The sequence below is a fragment of the Heterodontus francisci genome, chromosome 11 (genome assembly GCF_036365525.1).
Source record: "Heterodontus francisci isolate sHetFra1 chromosome 11, sHetFra1.hap1, whole genome shotgun sequence".
Taxonomy (NCBI): Eukaryota; Metazoa; Chordata; class Chondrichthyes; order Heterodontiformes; family Heterodontidae; genus Heterodontus; species Heterodontus francisci.
The window spans coordinates 61905560-61923330 of NC_090381.1; the positions used below are offsets into that span (position 1 = coordinate 61905560).

Genomic DNA, 17771 nt, shown 5'->3' on the forward strand with positions numbered 1-17771 from the left:
GGCCTTACACATTGCCTGGGTGGAGCACAAAAAGAAAATCTGGCAGCAGAGGATTACAAGCACATTATGGAACCCATCATATTTTTCTCAGATTAATATAAACTGAAGGGAATATTGGTGGATTCTGTTACGATGTATGATCCTCCCCGTCACATTTTCCTCTCTACATCTGCTCAGACAGTAGAATTGAAAATCTACCCTCATAAATCCCTGAATAAGATTGGCAATTACTGCTGAATTATTGACATTTACACTCAGGCCCCTTTGGAACTAAATTTAAACAACTGAGACAAAAGCAAAATACTGAAAATGCTTGAAATCTGAAACAAAAACAGAAAATGCTGGAAATACTCAGCAGGTCAGGCAGCACTAGTTGAGAGAGAAAGAGTTAATGTTTCAGTTCATATTTCCAGCATTTTCTGTTTTTGTTTTAGACAACTGAGACTCTTTCATGTAGGCATTCAATAGTCCCCCACAAAGACTTTTTTTCAATCATGCTTGGCTGAGTTCAAGACCAGTTTGAAAAGATAGTAGTCTGACAAATTGCATCACTGTAGTTACTTTCTGCATTTCCTGAAAGACTTTAACACACAATGCCGAAATGAAAGTCATTATTGAATTCCATTTTACAGCTATAATTGACTTTCAGATTTATTCATTGAAATAACAAGCACGTACAGCCAATCTGATGCCTGCCTATCTGAGTTCATATAAATACAGGATGTCATACCTTTGATCAGTGTTTCTGACATTTCTTTTTTGTCATTCATCACTCGTTTTGCAAAAGGTTCTGCAACAATTTGATCAGGATCCATCTGCAAGGTGAAGAAACCTTCCAGGCCCAGATAGTGGCCAGTGTCAACATCTTGGCAATGAGCAATCTCATGCAATTCCTAACAAGATTGAAACAAATTATTGCAAAAATATTAGTGTTACCTTATAAAAATATAGAAGTTACGGAACAAAATAAATTTGGCCCATCACATCAGCACGAGTGCATGCTCTTTAATTAGAGAGACCTATTCTAATCCCACTTACTTGCATTATACGCTGCAATCATCAACAATTACTACACAATTCCATTTACTCTTCATGAAACACTGGCCATTTACTTGTGATGGTCCTTCATAGATTTTAAAAATTTCAACGTACGTAAGTCATAAAAAGAGAATTCCATGTTATCTATTATCAAAAATGTGTCTGTAAGTTACAATATAGTAAATGAATATGTTACAAGAAAGAAATTGCATTTATAAAAGTTTTTATTGTACACCTCATCATATTATTGAAAGTGCAGAGACTGTTTTTATGTAGAACTCAATGTAGGGTATCATCTGAACTAGTAATCCAGAGAACTGGACTAATGATCGAGAGACATGAGTTCAAATCCCAGCAAGGCAGCTGGGGAATTTAAATTCGGTTAATTAAATAAAAATCTGGAATATAAAAAATGCCAGTATTGGTACTGCTGACTGTGAAACTAATGGCACATTGGAAAAACACATTTGGTTCACAAATGTCCTTTGGGACATCTTAATCAATCTGGCCCATATGTGACTCCAGATCCACAGCAATGTGTAGAATTTTAACTGCTCTCTGAAATGGCCGAGCAAGCTCCTCAGTTGTATCTAATGTTACGACCCAGGCGGAATGAGTGCACTGTCTTTCTTTAGTTCCACTTCTCCACAGGTCACAACATATATTCAAATGTTTACCCAGTTACCGATACAGCCAATTATATACTCTATTTTTATTTCAGAATAAAATCCACCAACCAGGTTTCTTTAATAAACAAAAAAAATATCAATTTATTATAAAACAAGATGTATTCAGTAAAGATGCAAAGCATTAAGACACAGATTGAAATATGAAAGTTCCCTTCTAACTTAGCCCAACACAGACACATACACACAAACACACACATACATACATCAGTTAAAGAAAAAATAAATATATTTTCTCTGCAGAGATCTCTTTACAAAAAAGACAAAAAAAAACACATTGGACAAATACTTGTTAATGCTTGAAGGAAAAGGATAAGATATGGAATTATATCAGTTGTTCCTTTTCTGGCATCCCAAATACGTGTAAATGACTGTCACTGGGTTCTTTTTGGAGCAGTTCTCTTCAGGCTACATCAAGTATTAGTCTGGCAGGCTTTCCAGGAGAAATATGGTATCACACATTGGATTCCCAGGGTTTCTCAGAGGTGGAGAAAGGATTTTCTCTCTTAGCAGGCTGACCTCCAACAGACTCAAAACAATATTCAAAACGAAATCAACTCTTGACCACCGTAAAGCTTGACATGTCACTTCTCTGTCAATAACTCCCCCAAGTCACCAAGGCTCCTGTTGCTTATTTAGCTTAAGACATGTGACATCCAGTAGGGTTTTTTAAAACAGAAATCTCGAGTCCCAAAGTCCTTCCAGTGACCATTTAAAAAAAAAGTCCAGCATCTATGAAATCACTTCAGTCCTCCAAAGGAATCCATTTCCACAATTCTAAAACATGAGTCCTCAACAAATGTTAAGAAATGGAAGCACTTTCATAATACTAACTGCTACAAAAAAGCCTTGTCAGAATAAATGGCATCGACCTAAGCACCATACAGGACAATGGAAAACCTTGCCCTGCCAACAATGCAAAGCCCTCCTTACTAACACCTGTGGACTTGTGCCAATATTAGGACAGCTGTACCACAGACTAATCAAACAAAAACCCGAGAAACTCACAGAATCATACTTTTTAACCAATGTCCCAGACTGCTCCATCACCATCTTTATGTCCTGTTCCATAGAGATGGCAGTACTGTAGAATACAGTCAGGAGGACTGGACTTGGGAGTCCTCAATATTGACTTCAGACCATATGAAGTCTCATGGCACCAGGTCAAACAAGGACAAGGAAAACTCCTGCTGATTACCACCTACCACCCTCCTAAGGCTGATGAATCAGTGATGAAATCCATATACTGTTGGAACAGGTCTTGACTTACTGATGGATCAAATGGTAAGCATAAAAAGCAATATCACCTAAATGGTGCTCTGAAAGTTGTTTGTTCCTGTGAATCTTCAGAAAGGTAGGCTGACCAGTATCCATGTTTTGTGTCCAACTTTTAGAAAACCTTGGCTCTCTCAAATCTTGGATTTAACTCTTTCAAAGTATGAATTTTGTGAGGACATCTTGAGTGCTTGGTTTAACCTTCTTGGATCAAGACGTACTCTGATGATACCATCTTTCTTGATCATGGTGATTACAGAACTGCACCAGTGTGTTGCTGGACATGATGAAAAATCCCTTAGCATTCCATTGTGTCAAGTTCAGCTTTTAGTTTGTCCTTGATGTGGACACTGCACTCCCATAGTGGATCTATGGAGGGAACTGTGTCGTCTTTCAAATGAAAAACATCTCCTCTAAAACTGCCCACGGCATCAAATCTGTCCAGGTACTTCTTTCGTAAATCCTGAATGGACTCAATGTGGTCACATTTACCTTGGTTGTGTAGCACTGGCACATTACTGATCTTGTGAATCGTCACAATCCAGAGTCCACTGCATGTTGGTAATCCTGCTACTGGTGGACCATCGGTATCAACAACGTAGAAGACTTGTGGTGGCCATGCAGAATTTCCATATCTGAACTCCATCATCAGTGCTACCACGCTTCATATTGGTGAACCATTATATGCAGTGAGTCTAGCTTTTGTTGGCTATGGCATAGATTTCCATTTAGCTAGCTATATACCCTCAGTATCCAAAGTGGTAAAATGTTGGCACTTGCCCAGCATCAACCTTCAGCCATAGCTTGTGCTTGCCACTCTTGTTTGGACATATGATTTTGATTGTAGTGAAGGCTTCCAGCTGTGTAATTGCATCCATGTGGTGTACGACTGTCACCATGGGAAAGGCTTGTTTGCTTTGAGTGTCTTCTTTGCTGTCCAGGTCTTTACCTACCTCATGGACATGCTTGAGTTTAAACTGGTATTTGGCAAACTCTTCTGAAGGAACATCGGCCTGAAAAATTAACTCTGTTTTTCTTTCCACAGATGCTGCCAGGCTTGCTGAGTATTTCCAGCATTTTCTGTTTTTATTCCCTATTGGATTTATTAGTGACTACCCAATATTTATGGGCCCTAGTTCTGGTCTCACCATCTTTTCTGCATCTACCCCAATCAAACCCTTTCATGATCTTCAAGACCTCTATCAGGTCACCCCTCAGTCTTCTCTCTTTTAGAGAAAAGTGACCCAGCTTGTTCAATCGTTCCTGATAAGTATAACCTCTCAGTTCTGCTTTCATTCTACTGAATATTTTTTGCACATTCTCCAGTGCCTCTATGTCCTTTATATATGGAAACCAGAATTGTTCACAGTACTCCAAGTGTTGCCTAACGAAGGTTCTATACAAGTTTAACATAATTGCTCTTCTCTTCAATTCTATCCCTCCAGAAATGAACTCCAGCACTTTGTTTTTTCTTTTAAATGGCCTTATTAACCTGCATCACTACTTTTAGTGATTTGTGCACCTGTACCCCCAGAACCCTTTATTCCTTAACTCCATTTAGACACTTATTTTCCCATGGAAAATGTGACCTCCTTATTCTTGCTAACTACCTCACACTCATCCATATTGAAGTTAATTTGATAATTACATGTGCATTTAGCAAGTGTATTAATGTCTTTTATTGCAGTTCTCCTCTGTATTAACTCCACTCCTCAATTTGGCATCAGTCACAAATTTTCAAATTGTACTTCCAATTCAAATTGTTTATTTAAATGGTGAACAACATTGGCCTCAGAACCGATTCTTGTGAACCACCAAATCATTGTATTTGCCAATCTAAGTAACCGAAATTTCTTCCTGGTCCAACAAAAGAAAACTGCAGAGTACCAATCCAACACGGCAATCTAAATCCTACTCTTATGCATTTTACTGATAACACTTCCATGTGCTCCAATGCATTGGAGCAAGTGCCTTCTATGGTATTTTGGAAACTATCCAATTCTTAAAATGATCATTATCCAGATTCTATTTTTAAGGAAAAAAATTATTAAAATAGTATTTTTTTAGTGGGACTCTGGCTAACATTTTTTGCCTACTAGATGGAGTCATCTGCAATCTTTGAAAGAAGAGTATATTTTACGTACCCCAGGCAAAATAATTATGCAAATCAGAGAATGTATCCCTTTAAGAGAGTTTCAATTATACCTATATCATTTGGCCTTCAGGAAGACTATCGGCTGGATTTTACCAGCCCTCCAACATCAGGGGTCGTGGGGGGTGGGGGGGGGGGCCGGAAAATTCTGTCAGGAAAGTTCCACCTTGATCCCCAGCGCTGAGAAGTCCCCGCCACATTTTACCGGCGGCGGCTAGACCTCGGTGCAGCCCCGTTGCAAAATGTTTTGAAATAACTGTAAATAAACCTACCTAGACCAGGCAGCTGTCTCACGCCGATATTCCAGCCGGTGGCCGGAAGTCCCGCGCTTTCGGATCTCTGTTTGGGGAACTAGGTGAGACACTGGTGGGGAGGGGGGGAGGAGTGTAATTCTCAGGGCGGGTGTGGGGGAGGAGCGGGGAACAGTTTTTAATTGGTGTGGGGGGGGGATGGTGGGAAGGGGTTAAACTTTAAAGTTAATAAAGGTTGGGGGGAAAGGTCGGAATCTGCATAAAAGATTTTGTGGCTGGGTGAATGGGCATTTAACAAATTGATTCTTCCATGGGGGTGTGGGTGAGGGGAGTGAAAATATTACTACATGTGTAACTTTACTTTTGAACTTTTATTCCTTTTAAAAATGCAAACGCTAGTGAAGGGCTTGAAGCCCTTTAAAAATGGTGCCGCGACTGTGCGGTGGCGCCAGACGTTATTGCTGAATATGGAGCGGCCATCTCCTCTACGTCATTGGGGACAGCCACTCTGTGCCTTCCATTTAAATGAGCCCCCGTGTGAAATATTACAGGGGCTCAGTGGTAGCCGCTGCACGCAGGAGGACCACTGACTTCAAAGCATGCTGCCGTGAGTTGCAGCGCACTAGTAAAATCTAGTCCTATATATTTTCTATGCATACGTTCTGATGAGAGTAGGGTATCTTCATATTATTAAAAGGAGAAATCATAATGACTCATTTTCTTATGACTACCAATTAGTATGATGCGCGGACCTTTACTTATGCTGGAACAAAACCTTCAACAGCAACAGCAATAAAGTAACTAATCTAAAACAATTAACTGAAGGCAATAAAAAGGAAAACAAAGTATATACAATTTTAGTAAGTTTTTTTAAAAAAAAAGATAGTATCACTATTCTTGTGGTGACTAGTAATTGCCTTAAAATTTTAGAGATGTCTGCTAGCCACTAAATAATTTTTTAAAAACTGTTGAGGTAGGAAGAGATATAGTACAAGCGAGGGAGAGAGCGAGAGTGCGAGTGAGCAGGGGAGACTTATTTGAGTAGGATTCTGAGCATTACTCTGCTAACTTGCACATTTTTCTTTGTTTCTCTTTCTATTTTGAATGAGAAGTTGCTGAATACATAGGCAGTCATCTTGCTCATAGTACAGTCTAATACATTCAACCAATCAACCACCTGGGTACACAAGAGAATAGTTCTAGATGAAAAGATGTTTTTTAAAAGTACAAAGATTGCTTGCATAATAGCTACACAATGAAATCAATATTTCTTCTAATTTATGTAGACAGGGTAAGAAGATGGCAGCACATCTTTTTAATCAAATGGAACAGCCTCACACGTTTAGACAGTAATTTAGGAAGGAACAAGCAATTCTCTATCTTTAGATTAGAAAATGGAGGTTAGCAAGACTCATATTACAGCACATTTGACCATTGCTCCTGCACTAGTTCTTCAAATGGAGTTGTCTCCTCTAATCCAATTTTTCTTATTTCCCTGGATATTTTTATAGTTTTCCTTTTCAAAAATTTATTCAGCCTCTTTGGTATATTAGAAGTTCCGCCTTAATAACCAGTTGTGGTAAAGTATTCCATATTCTAACAACTCTTTGCTCTAAATTCCACACCCTCATTATTCGAATAATAATCTTGAGTCTGTGTCCCCTTGTTACCAATTCACCAACGAAGAGAAACAATCTTCACTATTTATCTTGACAAAATCTTTTAGTCGAGTAGTTTTTCTTCTTTCTTTCAATGAAAAAGCCTCAATTTTTCAACTGCTTCTTTGTAATTGTAGCCTCTCGTTCCTGGTATTATTGTAATGAATTGTTAATACTATTTCCATGGTTCTAAAATGCTTCCTATAAATGGGATGCCCAGAAATGCATGCACTATTCCAACTTTGGTGTCATTAACATTGCACAAGTTCAACATCACATCTTTGCTTTTACATTCATATCCTATCTCGAAAGCCAAGAATCCCATTTTACTTATTTTTGGCCTTCCCGTTTATAAAACCAGCTTCTCAAAGTTCAATGAAGAGTTCTCTGTTCCCCATCTTGTTAAGATTCTTACCACTTTCAGTGCTCTGTTCCCCATCCTGTTAAGATTCTTACCACTTTCAGTGCTCTTTTCCCTAAAATATACACATCACATTTATCTTCATTGAATTGCTATGTGCTCACCTTGGTGAACATCTACATCCTCCTTCAAAGTTTGTCATACTCCCTAATTTAGTCATCAGCAAATTTTGATATAATTTCCTTTGTGTTTACACCCCGATGATTTATATAAATGGAAAACAAAAGAGGTCGAAGCACAGATCCCAAGGGCAAAGCAATAACATCCTCTCAATTTGAAAAACAACCACTTGCTCTTAACTTTCTGTCTCTTGTCATCTCTCTACCTATGTAACTACGTTTGCTCTGATATCGTGTGCTTAATTTTCATAATATAAGTATCTTATGTGGCACTTGTCAAATGCTCTGAATCATCCCTTGAGTTTGCAATAATGGATTTATAAAGCTACTCCTAATATTCGACCAGTAATATATTAAACAATCACTGAATCTATATAAAAAAGGGATCAGCCTGGGTATAAAACATTCCCTAGAAATGCCAGCATTGTATGAGTTTAGATGTTTAAATTTAAAAACTAAATATGGGAAATTTATATTAAGTTTTAAGGGACTAATCTATTACAGCGTAAGTTCTTTTATTTTAAAAAAAACGTATCAAACTCTTACATTAGATGGCTTGGCAATGAATCCAATGTTCTTGCTATTTTCTAAGTCATCTATCTGCAGCTTATGGTTAAATTCCTCACAACTTTTCAATGAAGAAACAGGGTTTTCAGGTGTATCATTTGAAAACACTGAAGTCATCTGAGATGGCAATGTAGAAGTAACAGTGTTTGTTCTATCAAGGATTTGGTTTATAAATCTGTGTTTCCTGGATGAACTACTGCCACAATCAGGGGAGGCTGCATTTAGACTTCCATCACAATATCTTTCTTTCACTGTTCCATTCTGAGGCCGAGATGTCTCGCAGTTTGAAACTGAATCTTTTCTGTCCATTGAGGAATCTGTAAAGTTGGGAGAAAAACATAGTATATTATACATATATTTTTAAAAACTAAAATAAAAAAGATATTAAACCAACAATACTAAGTGCCATAAGCCACACTTTTAATCTTTTAGAAGCAACAAAAGAGTACCAAATAAGTATGGCATTAATTCTCATAGAATTAATGACTTTTAAAACTGGGTTCTGATGAAAGGTCATCGACCTGAAACATTCATTCTGTTTCTCTTTCCACAGATGCTGCCTGACCTTTTGAGTATTACCAGCATATTCTGTTTTTATTTCAGTTTTCTAGCATCCGCAGTATTTTGCTTTTGTTTAAAATAAGCTACTCATGCGTTAGAACAGTACCAACAATGCCAGAATCAAATTATGTTACATACTGTAAAAATTACAACAACTTTGCACAACTTGTACATGAATGATAAAATACTATCAATTGTGATCAAGGAATTATTCACATGGCAAAGAGATCAAAAAACAGGGTATACAAATTAAAAATTAGAAACAAGAAAGAAGTTTTTTTTTACTATGTCTAAAGGATAATAGGTTATTGGAATTGGCTACCAGGGCAAGGCCAAGACCATCAAAAAATAAATGCATCATCCGTATTTGAAAATATTGATTATGAGTTTTTTTTGGTCCAGTCAGGAGGCAATGTGCATCTGAGTAATGTTTTAACTATGTACTATTCTTTGTATATCTCTATGTGCCAAAATTTGTAGCCAGTAGTTGATTTACAATTCTGTTCTGGAACACATAAATCCATTGACTAAGAAACATCACAATCATTCTACACTTGCTAACACTAGCATATCCGCGGGTAGTAACAAAGCTTTATTGGCCCAGATTTTGCAGTTGTAATGACGGTAAAACTGTCAACCTGCACCACAACTTCCAGCATCCACACATGCACAGTTAAACATGGAAATCCAGAAGTTGCTGTCAGTAATTCCCTGTTCCTCCACAGGATGCACTGAAGTCCTCACAGATGGAATCACTGACTTGACACTAACTTTAACTTTTTACGCTACTATTCTCGCTGTAAAAAAACTCTGAAAAAGTTACACCTTGTTGAAGAGCTATAATTGGGGTTTTAATTGTGTGCTAAGTTCATAATTACTGCAGAACAACCTCTCCTGCCCTGAAAACCTAATTTTAAATTTGAGGAATGTCCAATTTCTCTATGTCTCAATAAAAATTTCATAGATTTTTAAAATAATAAAAACTAAAGTTTATTTTATTTATTTAGAGATACAGCACTGAAACAGGCCCTTCGGCCCACTGAGTCTGTGCCGACCAACAACCACCCATTTATACTAACCCTACAGTAATCCCACATTCCCTACTACCTACCTACACTAGGGGCAATTTACAATGGCCAATTTACCTATCAACCTGCAAGTCTTTGGCTATGGGAGGAAACCGGAGCACCCGGCGAAAACCCACGCGGTCACAGGGAGAACTTACAAACTCCACACAGGCAGTACCCAGAATCGAACTTGGGTCCCTGGAGCTGTGAGGCTGCGGTGCTAACCACTGCGCCACTGTGCCGCCCTTTTGCAACCAATCACGTAAGCTACCACAGTATAATAATTGATAAACTGGTCATATGCAGACAGACCTAAACCACAGTCAACTGAACTTTTGACAAAACTGACCAAACTGAATTATAATCTTGAAGCACAGTTAGGTGACTAAAGGAATTGACCACCATGAGAGGCTCCCACCTGCTGATGGCCTAGCCTTTCTTAGAAATCAAATTGTTCATGATAGTTCAGCTTCTAGCAACGTGTATGTCCTAATTTGTATTTCATTTTCTGTAAAATTATAAAAAGTGAATGATGAAACCTGCTGGTTACTTCCTGGTTTGCTGTCTGTGAGAATTCTTCAATGTGATTGGCTGCTTAGCCTGCTTCGTGACATCACTGTTGCTGGATTCCAGAGATTCCCTATAGCTGGCGCCAGAATGAAATCCGCACTACAGAGCTTGCTAGATCGTTGTAGGCAAATTTCCTTTGAGATCAGCTGCGCATGCCATCACTTTGTTGCTGACCCCTTTGTTTCTTCCATCTACATATATTGATGGAATGCCTGCAGTAAACCATCTGTTCAGATAGCATGCTTACCTCCTCCTCTTATGACTATTGCGTTGTGTTCTTCAACAATTAATTACAGTTAAAGTACAAGAAAACAGTATTTTAATTGTTTCTTTATTTCAACGAGGGTGGTGTAAATTTTCTTTGGAATTTAAAGAATAAAAGAAATTACATGAACATTTCATACCTTCCAAGTATGATAATGGTGTGATCTTAATGCTTGAGTGCTGGATTGTTCAGTTTGACCTGATACCACAAATACCTAGATATATTAAAACAAGACAGCCATGACACTAGCATCTACCTTACAATATGGAATATTTCCCTGGCATCAATGAAAAACAGGATAATTATCTCTCAACTAATTACTATCCTATCAGCCTCCTCCCAATCATTAGTATGCAACACCTATTTACCAATAACATGCACACGCAGTTCAGTTTCCACCAGAACCACTTGCCTCATCATTCTCATCAGAGTCTTGATCCAGGCACAAATGCAATAATGGAATATAAGAGTAGTGAAAGGAGCTGCTATTGACATCAAGGTAGAATTCAACCAAATATGATGTCAAGGAGCCCTTCAACAACATTGCCATTACCAAAAATCCCACCATCAACATCTTGGGGTCCAATGACCAAAAGCTGAACTGGACTCACCATATCTACATTGTGGTTATAAGTACATCTATAACAAATGGCTCACCTCCTGACCCCTCATAGCCTCACCACTATCTACAAAACTTAAGTCAGGCGGGTGATGGGATACTCCCTGGATGGGTGCAGCTGCAACAACATTGTTGTGCCACAGAACTCAATATCTTCCCCTCTACCACTGGCTCACAGTAGCTGCAGTATGTGTAATCAATGTACAAAGAAAAGCACCAAGGTTACTTTGACAGCACCTCCCTGTGACCTCTACCAGCGAGGACAAGAGCAGCAATGCTAATTCAATCTCATGTACCTCTAACCCACTGTACTGACAAGCACCACAATTAAAACTCAGACTTCAGCAAGTAGCAGCATTAGACAACGTCAACTAATTCTAGGATGATGATCAACACTGCACTTGGATCACACACACATCAGATGCACTGTGACAACAGTCACATAAAATTCAGAAAATGCCATTTCCAGAAGTTTTGCTTTTCTTTTTGTTGTCACATTAAATTCCTTGCGTCAAAGATAGAGACAGTGAACATGAATCAATATCCAGTTCATTTTCCAAAGCATCGTTTGGATGCTTAAAAAATGGATCTAATTCTTAGTTTGATTCAAAACAGTACAAAAAGCCTCATTCTCTGAAAAGTAATATTATGCCACACATTTCAACATTACTATAACCTCACATTTTCATAACTGCAACAGTCAGAAAGTTCCTAATTGAACTGATCATTACAAAACACACAGCTCTACAATCTTGACATTAACCTTTCCGAAACCATTATTCCACCTAACGTTTAGAATTTCATTTCGTTATTTTCCTCATTCTCAATTTGCATTCACATCTATGTGCAAATATTTTAAAGCCTCATACAAATATCTGCAAGTGCCACCCTTCAATGTGAAAAGAACTATTAAAGAACATTCACGTCTGCTGGTGTTGAACAAATAATTAAAAATATTTCACTATTTTACCTGAGCTTTAGGTTATGGAACAAAAATATTTTAACTTCTACCGGTATGTTCACTGGTACTTGTATGATGCAAGGCTGGGTGAGTGTGTGACAGACAAGGCCACACCCTTGACTTTAAAACCCCTGACCCATCACCTTTTATTAAAAAGATTAATTTGTGGGATGCGAGTGTCGCTGACAAGGCTAGCATTTATTAATTGTCCTTGAACCCCTGCAGCCCATGTGGTGAAGGTACTCCCACAGTATTGTAAGGTAGGAGGTTCCAGGATTTTGACTCGGCAACAATGAAAGAATGGTGATATATTTTCAAGTCAGGATGGCGTGTAACTTGGAGACGAACTTGCAGGTGTTGGTGCTCCCAAAGAACTGCTGTTCTTATCCTGATAGCGGGTAGAGGTCGCAGGTTTGGGAGATGCTTTCAAAGACACCTTGGCAAGTACATCTTATAGATAGTACACACTACAGGTACAAGCTGCCGGTGGCGGAGGGAGTGAATGCTGAAGACAGTGGATGGGATGCCAATAAAGCAGGCTGCTTTGTCCTGGATGATTTTGAGCTCCTTGATTGGTGTTGGAGCTGCACTCATTGAGGCAAATGGAGAGTATTCCATGACAGTCCTGACTTGTGCCTTGTAAATGGTGGAAAGGCTTTGGGGAATTAGGTGAGTCACTCGCCACAGAATACCTAGTCTCAGACCTGTTCATACAGCTCGAGCATTTAGTGGCTGGTCCAGTTAAGCTTCTGATTAATGGTGACCTCCAGGATATTGATGGTGGAGGTTTGTCAACAGTAATACTGTTGAATTACGTGGGGTGGTGGTTAGCCTCTCTCTTGTTGGAGATGGTCATTGCCTGGCACTTGTGCAGCAATAAAGATACTTTCCATTTACAGCCCAAGACTGAATGTTGCCCAGGTCTTGCTGCATATGGGCATGACTGCTTCATTATCTGAGGAATACAACTAAACAATGTGCAATCATTAGCAAACATCCTCACTTCTGACTTTATGTTGGAGGGAAAGTAATTGATGAAGCAGTTAATGATGGTTGGGCCTAGGACACAGCCCTCAGGAACTCCTGCAGTGATGTTCTTGGGCTCAGAGGATTGGTCTCAAACAACTACAACCTCTTCTTTTGTGTTGGGGATGACTTCATCACTGGAGTGTTTTTCCTCCTAACCCCCATTGGGCTGGATTTTACAGAACCGCCTACGCGGGGGTCATGGTGGAGGGTAGGGGGGCTGGAAAATGCCTCCGGCAGAGGCTGGCAGTAGCGAGGCCTGGTGGCGGCCGCCCCCGTAGCTTGGCAACGGGAGACAAATCTGCATATTTTTTAAAAATGTAAATGAATGAATAAATGACTTACCCGCTCCTGCCGTCTGTTCCAGGGCGATATTGGTGCCGGTGGCCGGTATTCCCATGCCTTCGGATCTCCCTCCGGAATTCTGAGGGGGAACATTGGTGGGGGGAGAGGGGAGCAGGTAAGTTGTTCAGAGCGGGGGGGCGGGTGTGGGACGGGCATCACAGTGATTTGATTGGTGTAGCGGATGGTGGGAAGGGGTAAAGTTTGTGAACTTTGTGGGGGAGGTTGGTGGGGAAGATCAGGTGCACAAGCTAAATATTTTGGGGGGGAGAGGGCAAAGAATTAAATCTATGGTTGTTGGGGGTGGGCGGGAGAGGGGCTAGATCAATGAATTTAATTTTTAAAACCCATTTCCTTTTAATGATTTAAATGTAATGATAGGGCTCAAAGCCCTTTAAAAATTGTGTCAGCGCCTGTGCAAAGGCTGCTGACGCCATTGCCATCGACGGACAGCCCACCCCCTCCATGGCATTGGACTGGGCAGTCCACCCCAGCCATTTAAAAGAGCCACCATGCTGAATATCGCAGTGGCTGCATGACGTGTGGTCGCCGCAAAAATCCAGCCCATTGTCTTCAGTTTTACTAGGGTTCCTTGGTGCCACACTTTATCAAATGCTGCCTTGATATCAAGGACAGTCACTGTCACCTTACTTCTGGAATTCATCTCTTTTATCTATGCTTGCACCAAGGCTGTAATAAGTCTGGAGTCCAGTGGTCCTGGTGAAACCCAAAATGAGCATCAGTAAGGTTAATGGTGAGTAATTACCGCTTGACAACACTGTCAACAACACTCTGCATCACCTACAGGTGTAACAGATACTACGGACAATGGAGTGGGCTTGTCCAGATGTGCAACGTGAATTATGAAAGTTTTGAATGAAATGTGCACCCCATGTACCAAATATAATTTATAACTAGTTGTTTTCCTATGAAGCCACAAATGTGGAATCACACTGTCCAATATTCTGGTCAAGCAGGTTAGAAGGAGATTATTAGATTAGAGGGGAAAAATTGGTAGAGAGAAATATGCAAGCGAAATAAAGGCGTGAGGATGATTGGAAAGGGGGTCGCAAAGAAAAATGAAGGGGGAGGTGGTTGGATGAAGAAGAGTTAAAGATGAGGGGGAGGTAGGGAAAGACTGACTTATATCCTCAGTTGGCAGGTTTTCTTTGGTATGTGGGAAGGGGAAATAAAAGTTTTTTTGCCCTCATTGGAGATATGCTGGAATGCAGGTGGGAATGGAAAGGCTTCTTTGTCCTCAGAAGTGACAGGGAAGGTTAAGCTTGCCCTCACTGGTGATGGTTTGAGGGAGCAGGGGTAGGGGAGGAGGGCATGATTTCTGCTACATGGGGAGAGGTAGGGTTACTATCCACATTTCTATTCAGTAGAGCTAGGAGGAATCAAGATATTCTGTACCTCTATAATTGTGCTTCTTCTCCATTAGATCTCTATTTGTATCATGAAGGGGTAACTGTTGATTTTCCTTTTCCACAGTAGAGGCGCAACTGAGGTCTGACAAATCATTTCTCTTTGAAGCTTGAAATGGTGAAGTATCAATATTTCTTGATATTGTGATGTCTTCCTGCTGCAGTGATGAATTCATTGTGATGGATAAACTTCCATAAATTCTGGAATAAAATGGAAAAGCAATGACTATGATATATTTATATAAACTATATTAAAAATCTTGTTTGTGTATGCACACTCTTCTCATCAACTTTTTCCACTGGCATTGGCAGGAAGGTGTAATTACAATGCATGAAGTTTATATTGGCAGCATCAATTAGAAATGTGGGCACAAGAATTTATAATGGATGTATAAAGATAAGGACAGAATGTATGACTTTAAAATGGTGGCTGAATTACATCTGTGCACCCAATTATCCCCCACCCTCTAACTCTACTTTACCTGGAAACCGCAATTGGGTATGACTCCTTGGGCTGGATTTTACCAGCCCCCTGACATCGGGGGTCGTGGCGCCAGGGGGCGGGGTGCTGGAAAATACCTCCTGGAGAGGCCCGTTATGGGCCTCGATGTCGAGAAGGCCCAGCGCCATATTACCAGCAGTGGAGAGGCCTCGTGGCGGCCCCCCCGGCCGCTCGGCAACAGAAACGTAATTTAAATATTTAAATAAATGTTAATTATTGCATAATTACTTATCTCGTCGCGACAGCTGTCCCACACCGATGTTCCGGCCAGTTACCAGAACTCCCACACCTTCGGATCTCAGTTTGGAGATCCCAGGCGGCACACTGGTGGACAGGGGGGAGCAGTGAAGTTATTATGGCTGGGGGTGGGGGGGGGATGCGGGGAAAACTCTTGCGATTGGTTGAGGGGATGGTGGGAAGGGGTTGAAGGTTAAAGTGAAGAATGTTCGGGGAGGAAAGGTCAGGATCAGGAGTTGATGCTTTTTGGCGGGAGAGGACAACTAATAAAATATTTACTCATTGGAAGGGTGGGAGAGGGGATTGAAACTGTTAATAAAATTTTCCACTTAATTTTTCATGACCTGTACCTTCAAAAATTTAAATCAAACTGAAGGGCTGGAATCTTTTTAAAAATGGTGCTGGCGATGTGCGGTGGCGCCGAACGCCATTGCCAGAGACACAGTGCCCGCCCCGATGACGTCATCGGGGGCCGGCATTCTGCCCCCTCCATATAAATGAGCCGTCGTGCGAAATAAACATTTAAGAACAAGGCCTAGATTTTCCACTTTTGTCATTACTGTCAAATGGCCATTGATAGGTTTTGAGAGACTTAAATGAGCTTGGCTGTTTACACCTAATTTTCTATGGTCATCTTATTAGCATAACTTTAGGTGCAAGTTTGAACTGGTGGCGAGAGAGGGAGGAATTTAAAAGGGATGGGGACAAATAAAAGGTAACATTAGAGTACAGGAACAAAAATTCTCAAGGCTTTTGTCTGCAGTCTCGTGGGCCCTTCTTAATATTTCTCTCCGGTACCTCTGCAGCACCACTAACTGGTGAACTACTGCCCACTCCTTGCTCTCAGGTCTGTGAGGAGAACTCCATTTCCTCATCAGTACCTTATTCTTTAAACAGTAGCAATCAGGAACTCCCTCTGCTTCACTTTCAGACTGGGCAGCCTGTGCTAACTCTCGCAATACTGGGTCGGCTCGCTTAGCCTCAGCTAGGGAAAATCCATTTAATTCATTCCCTGGGTCTCCTAACTTTCCAAAGAAAGTCTCGGACAGACAGACTTAATGGTCATCTGGCTGCAGTGCCAATGCAGTCTCCTCTGGGGAGCTGGTTTGATCATGGCCTGATCCACTACACGTTCAGGGAAACTGCAGGGGTCCGTCTCCCACCACCGCCCTGTCTCCCTGACCTCCTGCGGTCTTTATTTCACTACTGGGGGAGCAACCACCTTCACCCCCGCCAGATTATTACCTAGGAGCAGGTCAACCCCATTCACAGGCAAACTAGGGACAATCCCTACCGTCACCGATCCCGAAACTAGGCACAGTCCAGGTGCACCCAGTGTACAGGTACAGGCATACACTGCCCTCCAATACCATTCACCACCATTCTGGTGTTCACTGCACTCTCTGGGGGAAAGGTCAGGCCTTTTCCCAGTAAAAGGGAGCTAGTGGCCCCTATGTCCTTGAGAATTACTATGGGCTTGCTTGCTCCATTTGAGGGGTATGGGGTTACTTTCCCTTCAAATACAAAACCCTAATAACCCTCAGAAATCCTACTGAATTTTCCTGCACTTGCAGCCATGAGTTTCCTGGGTCTCATTCTTATTGCAGTTAAAGCCACAGCCTGTTCTGCTGTGCTATCCATCAGTTCCCCTTCTTCACCGAGCGGGTGTGCCCTGATTAACCTGACAGGTTTTCCCTTTAGTTTCCAGCAGTCAGCTTTTAAATGCCCTGATTTATTACATTGGAAGCACACAGGTTTCCGGGTCTCACTTTTGCTCACAGCACCTTCCTTTTTGGATAGAGGAAGGCCCCCTGCATCTCCTGCTTTCCTTTCTCTCCCAGGGCTGCTTGGGCTCCTATCACTTTCCCACCCTGCAACCTTTTCGGATTTGTGGGGGTGACTAAGACAGGTTCTCCCTGGAAAACCGACTTTTAAATTAAAGCAAACTCATTGGCCGGTACGGCCGCTTGCCGGGCTCTCTGAGCCCACTTCTCCTCTGTATGTGTCTTTAAGAGAGTGGGAGAGAG

The 17771-nt window shown here is 40.8% G+C and overlaps 1 protein-coding gene across 4 annotated transcripts in view; it reads right to left on the reverse strand.

The window, feature by feature from the left end:
* Nucleotides 1-17771, reverse strand: part of zbbx (zinc finger, B-box domain containing) — a 154923-nt gene that overhangs the window by 66666 nt on the left and 70486 nt on the right. For all 4 annotated transcript variants that reach the window (XR_010975964.1, XM_068042183.1, XM_068042184.1 and 1 more), the window contains 3 exons: nt 14995-15206; nt 8147-8484; nt 731-893 (listed from right to left, as the gene is read on the reverse strand). Coding sequence is in view for 3 of the 4 variants with exons in the window: in XM_068042183.1 (XP_067898284.1) it covers nt 731-893; nt 8147-8484; nt 14995-15206 (713 nt within the window). In the remaining variant the exon portion in view is untranslated. The remainder of the gene's footprint in view (nt 1-730; nt 894-8146; nt 8485-14994; nt 15207-17771) is intronic.